Source organism: Fukomys damarensis, unplaced genomic scaffold, assembly GCF_012274545.1.
Source record: "Fukomys damarensis isolate Sample0158 unplaced genomic scaffold, DMR_v1.0_HiC HiC_scaffold_24, whole genome shotgun sequence".
NCBI classification, from domain to species: Eukaryota; Metazoa; Chordata; class Mammalia; order Rodentia; family Bathyergidae; genus Fukomys; species Fukomys damarensis.
In genome coordinates, this window is record NW_022900936.1 from 65,472,057 (window position 1) to 65,494,122 (window position 22,066).

Genomic DNA, 22,066 nt, shown 5'->3' on the forward strand with positions numbered 1-22,066 from the left:
AAAATACTACAAACAGTAAGAGAAAAGAAACAAATCCCATGCAAAGGAAAGCCCATCAGAATCACAGCAGACTTTTCAATACAAACCCTCAGGTCAAGGAGAGTCTGGAGTGAGATATTTCAAGTCCTAGAAAAAAAAAAAAAAAAAAAAAAAAAAAGAAAAAGAAAAAAAGAAAGAAAAACAAACAAAAGAACAAAAAATCAATGAAAAATTTACCAAAGAAATACACTCCATGAAAAGGTGCCAAGGAGAAATCCCAGAGATAGAGAATTCTATTGAATATATGAGCAACAAAAATGACCAATGTTAGAAGAGTGTGTCAGACCTCAAGAACAGAATGGAAGCATGTGATGATATAGTTAGCTTTAAAACAAGAGAGCAAGGAAAAATGATCCCACAGCTACTGGATGATACTAAAAAGACTAATGCAAGACTAGGAGGAGTTAGAGAAAAAACAGAGGACAGCACAAATGGAATAAAAAATATGTCTACATAAATCATAGCAGAAAAATTTCCAACCATGGAGAAAGAACCCAACATGTAAGTAAGTGAGGCTTATAGAACTCTAAATAATTACAATGAATAAAAAAGCTCCCAACAATACATCATATTCCAAATACCTGAAGTCCAACGCAATCATAAAAACTGTCAGAGAAAAGCAACAAATCACCTAAAAAGATAAACCCATTAGGATTATAGCAGACTTTTCAACACAAACTTCAAAGGCCAGGAGAACTTGGAGTGAAGTGTTTCAAGATCTAAAAGAAAACAACTTTCAATCCAGTCTGATATATCCTGCAAAAATATCTTTTAAAATTGATGGAGAAAAATGGACATTCCACGACAAAGAACACCATAAGAAATTCATGACCACCAAACCAGCCCTCCAAAAATCTCAAGGTATGGTAGACAGAGAAAATGAATTCAACAAAGTCAAAAAGTTTGATGGAATAAATATATCAAGCAGGGTGAGCAGTTCAATAAGAAAAAATAAAGGAGTTAACAAGAGAAAAAATATATAATAAAAGCAATAAGCCAATATCTTTCAGTAATAACTTTCAATTTAAATGGCCTCAACTTCCTAATTAAAGGACACAGATTGGCAGGCTGGATCAAAACACAAAACTCAATGCTTGGCTGCATAAAAGAGGCTCATCTAAACCAAAAAGAAATTCATAAACTAAAAATCAAAGGATAGAAAAAAACATTCTATGCACACAAGGACCTCAAAAACAAGGAGAGGTAGCAATCTTATTTTCAGACACAGTAGACTAAAAGCTAAAACATATGAAGAGGCAAAGAAGGTCATTACATTATTAGTTAAGGGAACAATTAAAAAAGAAGAGATAACTATTGTAAATATATATGTACTGAATACTGATGCACCCAACTTCATAAAACAATACTACCAGACATAAAAGATTAAAAAAAACCCAACACAAGCATAGTGGGGGACCTTAATACCTCATCATTACAAATAGATCAATTAAACAAAGACTTAACAAAGAAATATTGGAGCTGAATCATACCTGTAAGTAAATGGATTTAACAGGTATTACAGTGTTCTACCCTACTACAATAGAATATACACCTCAACAGTGTAAAAAACTTTCTCTAAAATAGACTACATTATAGCCCATGAAGCCTCCTTTAAATAAATATAAAAGAATAAAAATTATCCCATGTATAATATAAAATCATAGTGCATTGTATATGAAATCATAGTGCATTGAAACTAGAAATCAATTACAAAAGAAACCATAGAAATTTTACAAACATCTGAATACCACATGACACATTCCTAAACACTCATGGGTCACAGAAGAAATTATTAGAATCAAACAATAAAGTCAGAACAATGTATAATAGAACTTAAAGAACAAAATGAGGAACTTTATTTGTACAAATATTCACATTAAAAAAACTAAGCTGAAAAAATAATCTAATCATATAGCTCAAGGTCCTAGAAAAACAAGAACAGGTCAAACCCAAACTAATTACAAGGAAGGAATTCATAAAGATCAGAGGGCTGGAGATTTAGAGGCCAGTGGTGCCGCTGCCTGCTTTGCAAGCACAAGGTCCCGAGTTTGATCCCCGGTACAAAAAATAAAACAAAACAAAACAAAAAAAAGATCATAGTGAAAAATAATGAAACTGAGACTAAACCACAATACAAAAAAAATCACTGAATTAAAAAGTTCACTGAAAGAATAAAGAGACAACCCCTCAGCCAAACTTATCAAACAAGGGAAAGAAAAGACTCAAAACAACACAATTAGAAATGAAAAAGGTGAAATCACAGCAGACACTGGTGAAATCTAGAAAGTTATTAGTAACTGTATAAAAAATTGTACTCCTCAACAAGTTGGGAGAATCTAGAAAAAATAGATAGATTCTTAAACTGATATGAATTACCAGAACTGAAAGAGGGAGATATAAAAACCCTGAGTAATCCAATAATAGGCAATAAAATTGAGGCAATAATTAATAAAAAACACACCAACTAAGAAAAACTATGAACCTGATGGATTCACCACTAAATTCTACAAGAACTTCAGGGAGAAAAAAATGCCAATACACTTCAAACCCTTTAAAGAAACTGAAAGTGAAGAATTACATCCAAAGTCATTCCTGGAAGCTACATTACCCTATTTCCAAAACCAGATTAGAACCCAACTAAAAAAGAAAACCACATGCCAATCTCTTTAATGTAACTCTAGATGCTAAAATCTTCAATAAGACACTGGCAAATGCAACAAATCATCAGAGAGATCACACATCATGGAAAGGTAGGCTCTATCCCAAGGATTCAAGGATGGTTCAACATATGCAAATCAATAAATGTAATACATCACATAAACAGAAACAAGGACAGAAATCAAATTAATTCACTAGACACAGAAAAATTCTTTAACAAAAATCTAACATTTGTTCATGATAAAAACCTTGAAGAAACTAGATATAGATAAAAGACCCAATGAAAATATGGCAACTAAAATGCATAGACACTTCTCAGAAGAAGTACAAGCAGCCAATAAATAAATGAAAAAATGTTCAACATCTGTGGCCACCAAAGAAATGCAAATTAAAACACTGAGATTCCATCTTATTCCAGAATGAGTGGGTGACATAAAAAAACAAAAAACAAAACAAAACAAAAATACCAAAATACATACTGGCAGGACTGCAGGGAAAAGAGGAAGCCTTCTACATTGTTAGTGGGAATGTAAACTGGTACAAACTCTATGGCAATCAGTTTGGAGACTCCTCAAAAAGCCTAAAATAGAAATTCCATTCAATTCCACTATTTTCTTTCTAGTATAGCAATACATGCATACCCATGTTTGTAGCAGCACAACTTACAATAACTAAATCTTGGAAGTTGTCCATATATCCATCAGCAGATGAACGGATAAAGAAAATGTGGTAGTAATTATACCACATGAGGGACTACTATTCTGCCATGAAGAATAAATTGGAGGCATGTGTATGAAAAAGGATACAACTTGAGACTATGTTAACTGAAATAAAACAGATCTTCAGGCTTAAATACTACATAATGTAACTTAGATAAGAAAACTAAGAATAAATAATTTCAAAAAACAAAATGAAAGACATTTAGAAACAAGGAGGTAGAGAGATCATTTGCAAATGGGCAACAGAAACAATCTAGAGATGGGGAGCAGGGAGAGGGGAGGTGAAAGGAAACAAAAGGGAAATAAGATGTTGAGAACATGTACCTACTCCTGAGATGAATATAATCGTTATGTATTGCAACATGTACTAACAAACAGATTTATATGATTAGGAAAATATATACAGTATAAGGCTTTATATAATTTATATAATCAAAGATATATATTTTCTATTTGGAAAAGGTTTCATAGTAATAAAATCCTAGGAGGCAAATAGTCAAATGATGTATCTTCTGGTCTCTGAGTTTTGTGTATATTTACATGTAATAATGAAAATTCATTGACAGCTATATATACTTCTTTTACAAGATTCTAAATAGCCAGTCTTCCTGTGACTGAGCAAGTCTGTTGAGAAGCAAAACCCTCTTCACCAATGACTATACTTTGACAGTCATACAACTATAAAAAGACTTCAACTCATTAAATATATGGCAAAGCCACTGAATTACCTTACATCAATAACAAACAGGCTCATACACATGAGATACTGCTTTGTTGGTGAAAGTCATGCAATGGAATAATGTAATATGGATATTATGACACAGAAGCCTACATACTGGATGTCTTCTGACATAGTCATCCACTTGTTGCCTCAGTTGAACTCTGTGTGTATCAGTGAGTTCTTGGAGTCCTTGCCAAGAGGCAGATAGTTTCTTTTTCTTATGGCACTTTGCTAGGAATTTAAGAACCTGGGGAAGGGGAAAAAAAAGATTTGTGATTGCTCTCCCCTAATATAGCTATTATCTCTCTAAAACATATAGCAGTGACACTATGGCAACAATGGTTTATCTGAGTGTGTATGAGGAGGGAGAGAGATGGGATTGTAATGGAGTAAGAAAGGGCAGTGACTTTTTAACTATACAGATGCTCCTCAATTTATGAGGTGGTTAGGTCCTAATTAAATCCACTCTAAGTTGAAAATACTGGAAGTTGAAAATGCATTTACTAGATATCTAACTTACCTATTTTATACATATTATCATCTAGTGAATGCCTATCACTTTAGCACCATGTAACACAGGACCATCTGGATATTTCTCTCTAATGCTTTCATTTTTTTATGAAGATTGTTATGATATGAATTGTAAATGTTCCTCAGTGTAAATGCTCAGGTATTAAAGGTTTTGTTCCCAACTGATGGCGCTGTTGGGAGGTGGTGGAACCTTTGAGAGATGGGACCTAGTGAAAGGAAGTTAAGTCACTACAAGCATACCCTTGCCTCTTCTTCCTCCCTGCTGTTTATGGGCTTGGAGGTGAGCAGTTTTGCCATTGATGCTTTGCCATACCACAGGCACAAAGCAATAGTCAAGTGGCCCTGGACTGGAACCTCAGAACTTGAGCCAAAATAAATCTTTTCCCCTTATAAATTGATGACTTTAGGTATTTATGTCACAGCAATGGGAATCTGACCACAAGGACACATTCATGTATTTTTTCTGCAGTAAGCAATACAGATGAATAAGGAATTAAAAGCATTTGATTCTAGCCTCAATTCTAGTTTCTTATAAACTATATGATTCTGGGCAAGTTACTTGATCTCTGTAGAACTAATTCTATGTTTATAGAAATCTGGGACCCTGATTATACATAGCTAACAGAAATACATACAATATAGAATATCTAAAAAATACTTGGTAAATGAGAAAATCTTATAAAATAAGGTATAAGGCAGCTGACAATTTCTGAATGTTCTTATGTCCTTCAGAATGGACTGCTGATGAAATAAAAAAATCTTGTAACAGTTATGATTTGGGACATATTTGAAATTACTCTTCCCATTTTTTCACTCCTTTCCTTTCTTTGTAGTTTTTATTTTCATCAAAGTTACATATTCACATGGTTTAAAGCAGTGGTTAAAAAAGATAAAGCAATAGTTGACAAATCACAGCCCATAAGCCAAATCCAGTCTGCTGTCAGTTTTTCTATGGTCTGAAAGCTAAAAATGATTTTCTTTTTACATTTTATGTGGTTAAAAATAAAGAAAGAATATTTTGTGATGTGAATCTATATGAAATTAATATTCAATATCTGCAAATAAGGTTTTATTAGAACACAGTTATGCTCATTTGTTTACTAGTATTTATGGCTTCTTTTGTGCTGTAAGTCTTGAGGAGCTACGACAGAACGCATGGCCTGCAAAGCCTCAAATATTTTATACCTGGCCCTTTCCATAAAAAGTTTTCTGGTGTAACTCTATTGCTTAAAGTGTCTCTTTTATAAGAGTTAGTCCCAAAATAACTATAGTTCTCTACTCAGTTAATACTGTTCCCAAACCCCAACATGACAATTTTCAACTTTTTCAGGCATCTCTTTTGATATTTAACTTCATCTTTTCTACAATTTTCAAATATATGCATTATCTATTGATTTTGTTAAATGGAAAAAAGGATTGAATACCTCAGCAGGTCCCTTTACAAAGTATTGGGCTCATCTTAGTTAATTTCATAAGGGCCAAGCTAATTCTCTTGTCAGATAAAGTCTATTTATTTATTTATTTTTTTTAGGAAAAGTCTTCAAAAAGGAAGTAGCTAGCTGGGTGTTGTCCTGCATGCCTGTAATCCCAGCACTCAGGAAGTTAATGCAGGATGATCGCTGTCAGTTCAGGGACAGCCTGGGCTACATAGTGAGTTTAAGGCCAGCATGAACAACATAGTGAGATCTTGCCTCAAAAAACCAAACAAAATGAAACCAAACAACAAAAAGGTAGCTATGAAGTAAAAGTATTAGAAAGGAGGCAAAGGTTCTTCTACAGGAAGGAATGGTCTTCAACCTTGATACCCTGAGCCTTAGATAACCTTGTTTAGCAGAGGGTAAATATGGAGAGTGTTGTGATTCTGTGATGGTGCAGGACTGTTTGTTGCATATATAAAGTGAGATCCCTAGACAGGGCCAAAGGAAAAGGAGCCAGGTATCCCTTCTGATTTTCCTAGTACTTATTCTACTATATTGTTAGATGATTTTGTAATATCTTTGTGAACTGTTAATCCACAGAAAATATTCAAAATCTATTATAGAGAAAAACTGAAAATTGACCAGGAAGTTCAACAACAGACTGTTAAGCTAAATGCTTTAACAGCTAAAACATGTTATATTATACTCTCTTGTAGCCATTATAATAGAATATTAGGAAAATTTATCATTAACTGGACAAAAGCACCCCATGCTATGCTTTACCAAGTCAATAGAATATTACTGTTACTCTGCTTATTTAAGAACAGTATTCTATACTTTAAGAGGTATTATAATTATCTAACTACATCAAATATTTAAATTTACAAATATGATATGCTGCCCTTACACAGGACAGTACAATATACAAAAACCATTCCTACATATTAGGATATCTGATCCACACAACTGAGTAAAAAGGTAAGGCAGACCTCCAGTCATACATAAAGCACAATTTGAGAGCCGATGACAACATTAAGTAATACACAGCTTCTTATCCTTGAGGAACTAGCAGCCTAAATAACAGAGGAAAAAATTAACCATAGCAATACTGCAGTATGATAAATGATGTGGTGAAAGTTCTACAGTAGTACTATGGATAGGGTATCTAAATCAGTTTTATTTTACTAAGGCTTAGGAAATCTAAGTAACTTGACCACGTTTTTCAGCAATAGCAAAATCAGAGCTGAACACTTTGGCTCCTTAGCTAGAGTTGTTTTTGCTGTATTAGACTCACTGCTCTTTGAAGTATGACCGCTGCTTTATACTCGGTGAGAGACGGCCTCTGTTGGTGGAATTTTTTCCTTTCCCTGTACCCTCTCCAATGCTTCTGAATAATTAATGCTGATTTCTCTTCCATCTCCTGATTGTATTTCTCTACTTGACCTGAAAAGATGACAGACACTGTTACAACGTACTCTCTGCTATGTTTTGTCAAGCTCTCAAATCAGGACAATAGTAATAATAACAATCTTGCAGTCTTATTTTTTTTAATACTGCTGATTTCCCCGATCTTATAATTTTACATTTCTAAGATTTTAAAACACTAAGGCTTTCCCAGATTATGCAAAGTTCCTTAAAGAAAAGACTCATAAAAATATCTTTGTGGTAGAGTGGTGAGAAAAGGACTGAAAATTCAATACTAAGAACATTTGGGGGAAAAAATCATTAGTATATGATAAGAAATCATTTCGTACTACCAGAGGGAAAGGGCAAGGCTTTGTGCTTCCAAATTTCTCTTTAGTTGGTTACACATATGGCTTCCTTTTTACTTTCTGAGAGTTGGCACTCATATACCTCAGGTTTCACAGCTGCTAAGAATGAGAAGGTAGTATCAGTGGAATTTAAAACAGGTGGGCTGGAGATTTAGCTCAGTATTGCCACCACCTGCCTAGAAAGCACAAAGACCCGAGTTCCATCCTGGTCCAAAAAAAAAAAAAAGAGGTAAAACAGTGGTATATTTGAGAGTATAAAAAGCTGATAGATGGAGATAAAAGAGAAAGAACTTTAGTATGTCTCAGATGGGAAACTGAGTAGATGGTTGGCACCATTGTCTGAAATGAGAAATAAAGAGAAAATCTGGGAGCAAGATGACTTTAAATTTTAAGATGCCTTTGGATATTTAAGTAAAACTATTCAACAGGCAGCTGGCTATAGAGCTGTGCTGTCTAATAGAGTAGGTAATAACTACCAGTGGCTGAAGAAAACAGAATTAAAAATTCAGGTCCTTGAGTGCATTAGGCACATTTGAAATACTGAATAGCCACCTTCAGCCATTGGCTACTGCCTTGGGTGGTGTACACATAGAACATTTTGTGTAAAAAGGTCTATTAGTAGTCCTGCTGGAAAGAGCTTAAAGTGAGTGAGATATGAAAGTGAAGCACTCAGCTGATAGTTGAAGCTATAGATATGGATGGCACACACCAGGCAGAATATGAGAGTAACTAGGTATTGATGAGACTCTGTAATATAACTAGATTTAAGGGAAAGGAAGAGAAACATGGGAATAGTGAAGGTTTCTGGGAATGAGTAGTAAGAAGAAAAGTAAAGACAAAAACCTTGTAACCAATTAGCCCTCTCAGATCATACTTTATTATTAATTTTAGCTTAGTCTTCTCAGGAGACAAAGTGATGTTGCAAGGTTTGCACTAGTAAAATTCTCATGGCAGAATGTAGCAATGTTCTAACGCCTTAAGTGAATTCAAAGAGTTTATGTCCCTGACAACTATTTTTAAATGTTAATTTTTATGTTTCACTAAATTACCTGAAAGAAAAGAAAATAAAATATGATGGGGAAATAGGTTATCATCAACTAACAGGTCTGAATTGGAAAAAATTGAAACTTGTTTTCTGACTCCAGAGATTCAATAAGGTTTTTAAATAAGGCTTATGGAGAAAAAGAGAGAGAGAGAGAGAGAGAGAGAGAGAGAGAGAGGGAGAGAGAGAGAGAAAGAGACAAGGCAAAGGTCCAAGTACAAAAAAAGAAACCATCAAGTAGCTAGAAAATTTGGTTTATTTATTTATATTCTTATACTTGCAAGGTTGATATTGCATTCACCTGGGTGAACTATTTCAAGCACACTAAGCCGTAATTCTCGGGAAAGTCTCATGGCTCTCTGTCTTTCAATTTGCAATTGTAATCTGAGATCCTTTTCTTCCTTCTGCCGATTTAGTTTCAGCAATGTCTTTCTTCGTTTAGATCTGTGATGGAAACAGTGAGTTCAAGCAGTTACACATAATTTCACAAATCATATGTTCATTCAAGAAATGTAGGAAATTCTTATCTTAAAAGCAATCAAATACAGACAGAAAAAAAGTGTTTCTAAAGATAATTCCTGGTAGTATTGGGGTATAATGAAGTACACATCATACACTTCAGCAGTAGAACTTTTGTAGGAAAATAATTGGATATATCCATCAAAAATCTGGAAAAGTAGTTTAAATTTTCTTAAGGAGATAATCAAATATGTATACAAAAATTTATGTTCTCAGCATCGTATTACAATAGTTACAAGTTGAATGCAAACCACATGTTCCATGATAGGGAATTAGATATATCTGGTGCAATTCTAGGACCTATGGCTAAATAAATTTTCAAAGAATACTTAGTGACATGTAATGAATGGACTGTCAGGTGAAAAAAAATCAAGAATGAGATTCAAATTGTGTTAAAAATTTATACTTACAAAGAAAAATAAATGATTAAAAAAATAAAATTTAAGTAGTCACTGTGTGGTATGATTATGGCTCATTTTTAATTTTCTTAGGTTTATCTAGCTCTCAATAGTGACTAATAATAAATATTTTATAACTAGTTAAAAATTTTTCATGACATTTTAATTCTTATATATTCTCTGCTTTTACTTACTAAATTTTTTCAGCCATCCCAGCTACATTTTTGTTGCTTCTCACAAATACTAGTCTACAGCAGATATTATCAAAATACTTTCAGACTCCTATAGGAATGGAATACCAGGAGGATAACTGAAGCCAATTACAGTATTTATTTTACTTCAATAGAATTGCTTTTTTTTCTTTCTCGGTGGTGCTGGGGATCAAACCCAGGGCCTATGTATCCTAGGGAAGTACTTTACTACTGAGCTACACTCCTAGCCCCCATAGAATTAATTTGTATGTGTCTCCTTCAAGAGCATGTTTCTTCTTTTCCTAGAATTAAACTGCCAATAACTGTTACAGATAGCTTGGCTAGACCCCATAATGTTATAGTTAGGGAGGGTTTTCTTTTGAAAATACAAACACAATTAAGTGTAGTCATTTTTCACTTGTAACAATTTTTAAAAGAAATATTAAAAAAAAAAACCACTCATTTTCAGCCAGGTGTGATAGTGCATGTCTGTAATCTCACCCTCAGCAAAATGAAGCTGGAGGATAACCAAAAGTTTGAGGCCATCCTGTGCCACATAGTGAGTTTAAGGCTAGCCTGAACTATATAGCAAGACTGTCTCAAAACAAAAAAAATTAAAAACACCATTTCCAACTTTTAATAGGTTATAGATTATGTTTATATTGAATTATCAGTATTTTACATATACTATTAGCATAAGAAATGTGGTACTCATTAAAGCTGCAATGCTAGGACATTTAATCAGACAGAAAACTGAGTCTGGGAAATAATTTAGGTTCACAGGCTATGAAATAGAGCAAGAAAAGGAAAGAAAGAAAAAACATGCAGCATGAAAATGGAAGTAAAATACAAACCAGGAAAACAAAAGAAAAATGGGGTTTAATGATTGAACTAACAGCTGTAAATTTTGTGCTTCTTGGATTAATATACTTTATTTTCAAGCTTGAAAACAATTAGAAAGTGAGGTACTTTTATTATTATTATTGTTATTATTTCCTCCTTTTCGTTACATTGTAGCTATTTTGCTAAGAGTTTATATAATCACTCAAAAATTAAAAATTATTTCCATCTTATTTCTCTGTAAGATCGAGTAGCTATCTGACCAGTATGGCATGTATATTGCAGTTCTAATAAGGAAGAACTATAGGCAGCTAAATTAGATAAAAATTAATATACAGTCAGAGAGGGACTGGGCTTTCAAGGAAGTCAGTGGAAATATACAAACATCAGAATTGTGATTGGAGGTGCATTTGAAGGTCTGGACTTAAGAGAAAGATGCAATGGTCAAGCCTACATGCCTCCATAAGGGATAAGGAGAAACTTAGAATTATACTGTAATTAGCACCACCTGGTCCAGGAAGTCTAGCTAGGCATCAGATACCCAGGTGGGTTACCAGAGGTTCCGGACATATCCCTTCCCCAAATTCCTTTGTTCTTTCCATGTACCCTTGCTATATGACTTGTTCCTCCATTGAACCAATATTAGCTAAGTAGCTATACTTGTAATCCTGTAGGTTGATTGTAGTTTGACCCACATTGTGACTTTTCTGTATAAATTACCCTCAAAAAAGGGCCTTAGTGGCAACCCACTTCCAGGACCCCACCTATCTCTCAATAAAGTCTTTCCTATTCTTAACCTCCACTGTTCCTTGGAATTCATTCTTTGATTTTGGGGGACATGAACTTGGCACATCTGACATCTAGCTGGTTGGGAGTTATACTTCTCCTATCAAAAGGAACTGATCAGATATTAAATCAATAAATACTTATCTGAGTGAGTAATGCCTGCTTAGTACTGCTCAGACAAATACTGAACCCTAACAGTTCAGTTTCCAGGACAAATCAAACAAATTTAACTAAAATATCTAAATATCAGCAAAATGATTAAAGGTAGGTAAATTATGAGGTCTTTTCCCACCAAGGGAAATGGGGTTACTGTTAGCTATTTTAGAAATGCTTGCTGAGGAAATGAATGCTTAATAGAAAATAAAGTTTCTAACTGTGAGAAATAACTAAAAAAATAAAAAACCTCCTAGAAAGTGCATTAGCAAGAGTTTGACTATAAACAAATGCCTCTTGCTGAATCTAAAGAACATTGATCAATCTAGTCCCATAAGTGTGAGCAGCGGTAGTCCCTTCTCCCTAAAGAAAGCCTGGAAGGGGAAATTACCCAGGTAATGACCTGTCAGACCACAAAAAGGCAGAAAGCCCAACAACAAAGGAAGTAAGAGAGATTTGCACAAACCTTTAACATCTAATAGAAGATGAAAGGTAGTGAAATCTACAGTAAACTTGCAGTTAAAAAACCAGATACAGCCTAACAGTTAAAACTGTACTTCAGGGTACTCCAGAGCCCCAAATTCAAAATGCTGAACAGGAAACAAACATATAATGGCAAATAAATTACTGTGGATTTATAGCTTAGCTTTTAAAATGGAAATACTAATAACCAGTCTGGTTTTGTTACAGGAAGAAAGCAATGGAGCTCCTATTTTAAAATAATGAAATATTACTTAGAATTCGAAAGATGTACTTCTAAATGGATAAAAGTTGTAATCTTGGGATACTGGTTTGTTCTCTGTGTGTGTGTGTGTGTGTGTGTGTGTGTGTGTGTGTTGAGGATTTAACAAAGCGCCTTGTCTTGGTTATATTTCTCTTGTTGCTGAGGCAAAATATCAAATATCCAAAGTTAAAGGTGGAAAGATTTATTTAGCTCACAGTTTGTAGGAATTTCAGTTCATAGTTGAACTGGCTCACAGACAGGGTGGCATGGGAGAGGGGGATTGCAGAGGAGAAACAGTCCATGCAAACAGCAAGTCCAAGAGACCATAGCAGCTTCTTTCTGCCTCTTTTATATTATATTTCCGCTACCTAGCTTAGGGCAGGTGCCAAACCAATTGGTGGACTGATTAATCCCAACACCCTCTATCCTAGCACTGCACCTTGAATCAAACCCAGTTGTCACACACTCTAGATTCAGCCACCACTGAAAAGCCTCACCTATGAGCCCCGCATGAGGTTTTGGGGAGGAAATTTAGACAAGCCATTATAAGCCTCATGGTAAAAATGCATTCTGTCACTGACTATATCCCTATACTCTGAAGCCTCTGGAATACTTTTAAAATTATTATTGTTGTTGTTATTGTTATTTTGGATCCGAGGTCTCCCTATGTAGTTTAGGCTGGTTTTGAACTCACTATATAGCCCAGGCTGGTCTTGAACACACAGCGATCCTCCTGCCCCTGGCTCCCAGTGCTGGGATTACAGGTGTGAGCCACCATGCCTGGCTCTGGGATACTTTTAAATTAAAAGAGAAAGTAAACAAATCTGACAGCTACTGTGGTACTAAACATTAAAGGTCTGAATCCATGGTGTAGGGACACCCTGGAATGTAAGAGGACATATAGCTGAGGATGATAGCAGGCAGAATCATGAGAGGGCAATACCAAGAACACCTAAGATTCTTTGGAATATAAGAAGATATATATACACTGTGGTACTCAAATTATTCAGTATTTCTTTGTTTCTTTTTCTTTGTCTTTTTTTTTTTTTGGTACTGGAGATCGAACTTGGGAGCTTGTACTTGCAAAGCAGGCAGCGGAACCACTGAGCTAAATCCCCGACCTTATTCACTATTTCTTTATTTGACCACAGAAATGGGACCTTGCACTTGCAAAGCAGGCAGCAGAATCACTGAGCTAAATCCCTGGCCCTATTCAGTATTTCTTTATTTGACTACAGAAATGTTTTTAAACATTTTGAGAAACATCTTATAAGTTAGGTGATAAATTTCAAGCAATGCCAGATGTATAACTCTTATTCTTATGATTACCATTTATTCAATGCTTTCTACTTGTCCAGATTTATATACATATTCAAGGCAGAAAACATGCCATATGTACTTTTTTCTAAGTTCTAGGTGATATGCTAACACACTATTATTTCAAACATATTATCTCAATCTTTTAAGGTGTGTAACCTACTGTCTCCATTTTATAGATCAGAAAACTGAGGCTGAACGAGGTGGGATAACTTGTTCAAGGCCACTCAGCCAATAAGTTGCTAAAGTGGGACACAAATATAAGTCTCAAACTTTCCCCACACCTCCCCTCCCACCCCCTCATTCATCCTTTGGAATTTGCTAACCATTTGATGGATATGTTAAAAAATTACACCAACAATATTCATGCCAAATAATATTTATAAGCTGTCTTTCAATCTTTCCTATAGAAAACGTTCATCAACAAATAGGACATCCACTAAGGGACGCAACCAGAATGACTTCAGTGTCATCAAGTCTGTGACAATATAGCATTTTGAACCCCAGAGCTATTTTTAAAGTGTTTTTATAACTGAGAAATGCAGCTGCAGGTACTACAAGAATAGTTTCAGGGTTTTTTTTTAAAAGTTTACTTCTGTAATATACCAGTTTCATTTTAGTCAACTAAAACTTGACTACATGAAAAGATCACTTCTGAGATGGCTCTACTTTATCATAAATCACCTAGGAGTTGAATCAATATTTCTCTCTTTCATTCATTCATTCTGCAACCTTTAAGAATCTGGATAAGTTACTCATATCACAAAGTGGGCAAATGGTAACCACAGGAGTTTCTTTTGACTGTCTTGGCAGCCAGGTCTTTCTCTCTCCCTCTCCCTCCCTTCCTCCCTAAGTAAGGGATTACCTTACTTAGGTCATTATGAATCTCCCAGCTATTTCGAAGGAACACTGAAGTGCTGCTCCAAGTACCTAGACAGCAGGTTGGCATTTGAGATTCCCTTCTCCTTCCTGGGTCAGAGGATTCTCACCTAAAACTACAATAATAAGTCAAGTAGCTGCTATCCCATTGGGTTCCACTAGATAGAACTTAGTGGACTTAACATTTGAGGGCTTCTTTCCACATTGTATTTTACTAGAATGTTTTAATAACGCTGATTTTTGGACATTCTTCAAAAATGCTGACTATATTTAAAAAAAACAGTAATAAAAAACAGATCACAACTTCAGTATTTCATTTTCAATCCTCTTGAAATAAACGAGACTATCATATTTCAAGGTCTGTATCAATCCATACTCCACATACTCAGGAAAATCAGGTTAACATATTTAACTTTTATGTATTTGCACATTTTTTATAATAATTATATGTGAGCATTTACACAAATTATTGATTTTGAGTGTTTGGTAATACAAAAATCACTGGCTTTGTCTATAGATTTGGCCCACAAACAAATCTTAAAAAGTAGAATGGTATACTGGACACATCAGATTCTTGCCTTATATTTTCCCTAGTTACTGGAGTGTTGGAACTCTGTAACATATGGAACAGAGTAAGTGCAAGAAAAAAAAAAGGAAACATTAGGAAATTGAAAAACAAAAGGGAAAAAAAGCAACAAAAACTCAAGTTTTCAACTGTACCTTAGTAAGACTGTCAGATCACTATTCCTAGCACAAAATGTTTTTACCTGAAACTCCTCTGCAAAGCAATCACAGCAGATGGAAGCTTCTTAAATCTCTTTCTAGTCTGGAAGCCCTTCCAATAAGCTTGAATCAAGCAAGCTGCTTGATGTAGTTTCTGAAATAATTCAAGAGAAATAATTTAGAAGAATCTCTAGAAAAGCCTTTTAAAAAAGTTTACCTCTTAAAATATCAGGCTAGGGGAAGTAGCATTCAAATCCCCATCTCTAACAAGATGGGTATGGAAGCAACATTAAGTTCATGGGCTCAGGACAGGGAAGGCCTAAGAACACTACACCTCACCACCCAAGAGTGGTTTGTTACGTTCAGTTAGACAACATGTAGAATATTCAAAGTATCATCTGATTAGCTCCAAATTCTGTCTAACCTTACTTCCTTTCCAACGACTGAATAGCTCTGCCTATTCTGTTGTAGTCTTAAATAACTCTTTAATGTACTTATTTAATGGCTTATCATCCTGCTTAGGTTCAGAACCTAAGCTCTGATGACCTTTGTTGGGTGGTTGTTCAAATCGCTTTGTGATCCCTGTTTCTGGTATGCTGTTTTATGTCTGTCCAATGCTTGCACAGTTTAGAGATCAGTCTAAGAGCTGTAAAGGCTCACAACAGAAGAAGAGAATTCTCTTCCTCTGCTCTCTTTTTTCAGGGTGCCCTATCATTCTTCTGCCTAACTAGATTTCATGGTTTCAACTTATATTTTAAAATGTATTATCTTTTTGGTTTAGGATTTTAGATAAATATCTTGTATTATTTTAGATTAAATCTGTTTTCCATATTTAAGTGTGATAGAATAGTAACCTGCTGATTCAAACTTCTAATTTTTATTAATACAGTTTCTTACATAGAGGCAAATAGCACTATTGTAATACCTCAAAGAATAAGACAAGGAATAGGTGGCCATAAATAATTTTCTGTAATTAGACATTTTTTTAAAATATCTTTTTTAGGGCCAGAGTTTTAGCTCAGTGTTGCTGCGTCTGCATCGCATGCGCAAGGTCCTGAGTTCGATACCTGGTACTAAAAAAAAAAATCTTTTTTGGGGGAGACAGGTCTCACTATGTGTGCAGTTCAGGCTGGCCTGGAATTTGTAATGGTCCTCCTGCCTCAGCTTCCTGAGTGCTAGGATAATAGGCCTGTGACACCATGCCTGACTGAATATTTTATAGACAAAAGAGGAGAAATAATCACAGATGTGGATTTCATGAAATTCTAAAAATTGATGTGGTAGACTCTATAAATGGAAAAGGAAGACTGAAATTATGGGAAGGCTGAATAGAAGAGAAATGGAAAATCTTACAGATATATCTATTTTTTCAGGGAAGCATTTTGCTTGTAGTGTTAAGAGAAAGAAAGGTGTATTTAATGAAAATTAAGGTTCAATATGATCAATTACCAAGTAGCACATAAATTATTTTTATAATTTAATATTCACTCTTTTATTTCTTTTTTTAGAATTTACCTGCTCTCTTGCTTCCTCATAGATTTTAGGACTTAAAAGGCCAATGAGTTGTTCAAGTTCTTGACTAAATTCTGTCCCAATTCCAGGTTTACTTAGTAGATTTCTGAGTCCTGAAATAAAATAGCAAAAGGTACAGTGATTAACAATAAAATATGGTTTTCTTATCTAAATCAGTATTAATTTGAATTTTAAGAAGACTGGTTTAGAAATGAATTAACAGAACACCAATTTATATGATTTTTCTTTTGTAAAAACTTCTGAGTGTAAATATATATATCCAATCTCTTTAATTGAAAAAAAGGCAGTAGAATCACTGTGGTAAGTCAAAGAGTAGAAATAATTTTTGTTTGAATATAAATACCTTAAACTGAAACATTTTTAAAAAGATAAAACATTAAGGACACACATACATACTCATATATGCCTACCCTGTAAATGCACTTAAACAGGTAACTTATCAGTTATTTTAATTTTGAGAAAAGTTATTTTTAAATTTTCAAAAATACACTAACATATAGTTTCACGGCAAATCATTAGTATCTGAGCAAATACAAAAGTGCTGTAATGCTAGAATACTGCATTTTTATCCCAAAATAACACATAGTAGTAAAGGTACTATTTCCAGGACATGTTAGAATGGTGTATATGTATTAGATATAAATAAGTAAATAAAATGATCTTTGTTATGGTTTGTGTCTAGATGTCCCCCCAAAGCCTCACGTGGTCATGGGGGTAGGGAGCTTTTTCAGAGGTGACTGGATCTAGAGTATGTGATGCTGGGTTTAAGGGTCTGTGATTATTAAATCAGTCCACTGACTGGTTTGGCACCACCCTAATTCTGGTAGCCTGGATACAATATAAGGGAAAGAGACTTGTCTTCTCTCTTGTTGCTTTTGCTGTCTTCTGCCGCCATGAACTGTTCTCTCCAATGCTCCTCTATCATGTGCCACTCTGCCTGGGAGTCAGCTAACTATGGACTAAAACCTCTACAAACTGTGAGCTGGATAAACCTTTCTCCCTTCAACTTTGTGTGTCAGGTATTTCATCTCAGCAAGGAGAGAAAAGTAACTACAACATTGTAGTGGATCGACTGTCAACTTAACACCCAGTTGAACTGAATCAGTGGGGTCTGGGCATGGAGGATACACCTGACAACTGCTAGCAATAGCCATAAAAAGAGAACTGGAGAGGATGATCTGGGCCTATTGATTTTCTAGGAGAAGCTTGCTGCAAATGGTTTTCCTGATACAAACTGGGCTGTTCTCATTGGAGGAGAAGCTTGGGACCTCGCTGTCACTGGGAATGGCTGCTGCTTTCATTAGGGGAGCTCTGATCTTTACGTAAGCATCACTTCCTAGCTTCAATGTGGATTCCTCAGCTTGGTGGCACAAATCCTTCATCATACCAGTGTAAATTTTCTGGCTTCCACCACTGGCCTTTGGGCCATCCAGGTGCAGATCCTCAATACGGACAAGCAGGAGACATTGTCATGGGCTCTAGGCCTCTGGCTGCACTCTTGGAGGACAATGCCTTGGACCCTAAGCCATTAGCTGGACTTGTGCAAGAAACTGCTAGGATCTAGGCCCTCAGTTGAATGCTTTGGGCTTCTAGTGTGCAGTTAATCTCTTGCACTCCTTTGCATGTGACTCTTTGGGTAATTACCATAAAATAACCTTGTAAGTTATGTGTCCTGTATTTAATGTATTCCCTTGCTCAATTTTGCTGACTACAACAGATAGTTTTGTAGTATACAACTGGGGAAACTGCTATATGGGCTTTTCTACATCATATTCTCTTTAAAATCTAAACTCTGAACAGTATTGATAACTTTAAGTATCTAGAAGAACCTGAATAAGTTCTGCTGTACACATATCAGTCAAAGAAAGGAAGAATTAAGGTAAAACTCCTTTGTAATGAACTCTTCTGGGCATTTACCTTTAGTTGTAATTGCAGAACTGAAAAATGATAACTGAAAAAAAAATCTGACAAAGTTATCAACTAGGGTCCTATTACTGGTATTTCCTCTCCTGTGAATCCTATAATACAATAAAATAAAGTACACACAGTCACTGATGCAAACTAAGTTACTAAAGTGCCTTTCAGATCATTAAGAATGATTAAATGGCCATTCTAAATGTTTAGGTATTAAATATATCATACAACCTTTTAAAGGTTCTATATGTAATATATTCCTACACGAAGTATATTTAATAAAATAGAAACCTATTTCCCGACAATGCTTAGTAAAAAATATATTTCAATTAATACAAGGCTCTCATCAGCAAAGAAATAGAATAAAGCCAATATATAATTTTGCTTGAAAGCTGGAAAAAATACACTATGTGATCTTGGGTAAGTTACTATTTTCCTATGCCTTTTATTTCACATCTATAAAATGAAACTAAGAGTATCCCACAGGTTTTTAAATAAAGATTAAATATCTCAATACATGTAAAGTATGGAGAATAGTGACTTAACACATAGTAAAAGCTCAATAAATGAAAGCTATTATATAATAGTAAAGCAATGGATCCATTCATCTTCAAAATTTCTGACTTTTAAATGCATATGTGTTTGATTCTGGAGGCAAGGCAGATTTGGTTGGTGTTTTTTTGGTACCGGGGATCAAAGTTGGGTACTTGTGCTTGCAAGGCAGGCAGCAGAACCACTGAGTTAAATCCCTGGCCCCTATTGGGGTCTTTTTTTGAGGAAAGGCAAAGAAGAGTTAAAGAATAATTTATTAACTGATAGAAAGATGAGAAAGATTACCCAACTCCTAAGCACAGTTCTATTTTCAACTACCTCGATAAGGTGACATCTCTTTGGTCATTATTTTACTACATTATACGATATACTCAACATACAACCTTTTTATCAAAGGGGGTAAATATTTATTGTAACTGGTTCAACAAAGTACCACATGCTTTCTGTTGAGAGACATGAAGCCAGCTTGGTTATATAAAGCTCTTTTTTCTGAAATGGTATCTGTTGTAACATTTTATCTGCACAGTTCAAAATATAAAACTTTTGTGTCATAAAGTATCAATAAAATTTTTCTTTTTGAGAAGCCCAAGAAAAGGAAGTATGTGTATATTACCTTTGTAGCAAGCACTTAGTCTCAATGAAATAAAAATTTCTTGATGGGACTGAGCCAACAACAGTAGAAGCTTTGTAGCAGTACTTCTTATGAGTGGACTAGGAGTTGATAAAAGCTTGGAAATAACTTCATCTAAAACAGAATGCAGGGTTTTGCCTTCTATTCTAAATAGATCATCACTAACAGAACAAAAGAAAAAAGTATCATTACTAATTTATGCATAGTTATCACAACAAATTAGAAATAAAAGATTCAGTAACTTGATTGAGGCCTTTCTGTATACTGATCCAAGCCACTTTTATAAATATGTAGCTTGCTGACAAGAATACATCATATTAAATCAGTTAATGTTTTGAATTCATACTGTGTATAAGGTGCCATGATAGGTACAACAGAGAATACAAAGTAGCTAAAGAAACTCAGAGAAATGGCAAAATATTAATAGCAAGTTATTTAAAAGTTCAAGGTTCCAGTTGTAGTGGCACACACATAATCTATAATCTCAACACTCAGGAGGCTGAGGCAGGAGGACTGCTGAAAGTTCAAGGCCAGCCTAGACTGCACAGTGAGTTCAAGATCAGCTTGAACTATTTAGTGAAATCTGGTCTTAAAAAAACAAAAACAAAACAAAAAGCTTCAAGATAACAAGTAAAATCACAAGAGAATATAGATTAATGATATTCAAAGATCACATGCTTTAGGAAGAATTTCACCTTTTCCTTGCCATTTCCTTTATTAGACTAACAACCTTATCTACTTACATTATGGAACTCATGAAAAATTACCTAAAACAGAAACTAAGTATTCTTTAACTCCCTAAAGAAGTTTTGTGATTTTCTAGGATTGTACCTTTAACTATTATTAAGATACTGTACTTTAAATTTGATGGTAGAAATAGTCAATAATTCATAGAGCAAATGCAAATAGACCTACTCAACAGCAATGCAAATGATTTCTATACAGTAGAAGAGGTAATTCTAAATATATTGTTTTAGAAGGCATTGGTATTTTTCCTATTCAAAAAATTTTAATAAGTCTATGAAAAAATTATTTTCTACATTCGTATGATAAACCAAATCTATAAATCTCCCTTTCTCAAAATCTCTTTTAAGCCCGTATGAACATCTTACAGGTCTCCTTGTTAACTAACAAGCCAAATAAGAATTTTGACCCCCTAAATTTAATATTTGCATGAGTCATATTGTTAACTCTTTGAAAGTTATACTTTAGAAATCACCAATATGAATTTAAGACAAAAAGAGATTAGTATCCTAGCCTAGATTTAAACATCTTAAGAGTTGAAAGACTTTAAAAGCCATCTAATCAAAATATGTGGGAATCTCTGTAACTGTTTCTGCTACGTTGGTTGTGCTATTCCTTAGGCCAGGGAGTCTCACGCCTTTCTATTGCAGCATTTACTGTTATTACAGTATTCAACACTCATATAAAAATGCATTTATTTCAGAAAGCCTTCCATAGGTATCCTTATCACAGTACTTCTTCCATATATCACTTGTTTATTTTATATCATAATATATATGTAATAATTAGCTCAAATACTTTTCAATGCTCTTTAATCCCTAATCCTTAAAAAAATATCATGTTCAGACCACTATCATCTTATTTTTCTGCTTCTAATACAAAGTTTCCAGTCTTCACTTCCTTTACTTCCCATTCATCAAATGACTGTATTCTTTGTCACTATTTACTTAACTGCCCTTAATAAGTTCATTTCCTTTATATAACTTTCCAAATATAAAGCCACATGTATATCAGTAAGTACTTACCTTCTGGGATCTGTTTCTGCCTACTCTGCTTTGTAATAGATACACTGTTCTTCTGGTTCCCTTTCACTGTCTGCCCATACACTTCTGACCATTCTTTCTCAGTTTCTTTCATGGATTCCACTTCTTTGGTCTACCCTTTAAAGGTTATTCCCACAACCCCATTTTTTACATGTTAAAATAAACATGTGAAGTGTGAAAATACACACCCAATTAACATTTCCCATTGTTCCCATCTTC

At 34.5% G+C, this 22,066-nt stretch overlaps 1 protein-coding gene across 4 annotated transcripts in view; it reads right to left on the reverse strand.

Moving 5' to 3' along the window:
• The window catches only part of Iqcb1 (IQ motif containing B1), a 46,182-nt gene that overhangs the window by 8,877 nt on the left and 15,239 nt on the right, over positions 1-22,066 (reverse strand). For 3 of the 4 annotated variants that reach the window (XM_010629990.2, XM_010629992.2, XM_010629991.3), the window contains exons 8-13: positions 20,043-20,221; positions 16,946-17,055; positions 15,475-15,584; positions 9,202-9,344; positions 7,381-7,529; positions 4,253-4,384 (exon numbers count right to left, since the gene is read on the reverse strand). In XM_010629990.2, the coding sequence (XP_010628292.1) occupies positions 4,253-4,384; positions 7,381-7,529; positions 9,202-9,344; positions 15,475-15,584; positions 16,946-17,055; positions 20,043-20,221 (823 nt within the window). The remainder of the gene's footprint in view (positions 1-4,252; positions 4,385-7,380; positions 7,530-9,201; positions 9,345-15,474; positions 15,585-16,945; positions 17,056-20,042; positions 20,222-22,066) is intronic. The other variant, XM_010629993.2, reaches the window with a different exon arrangement.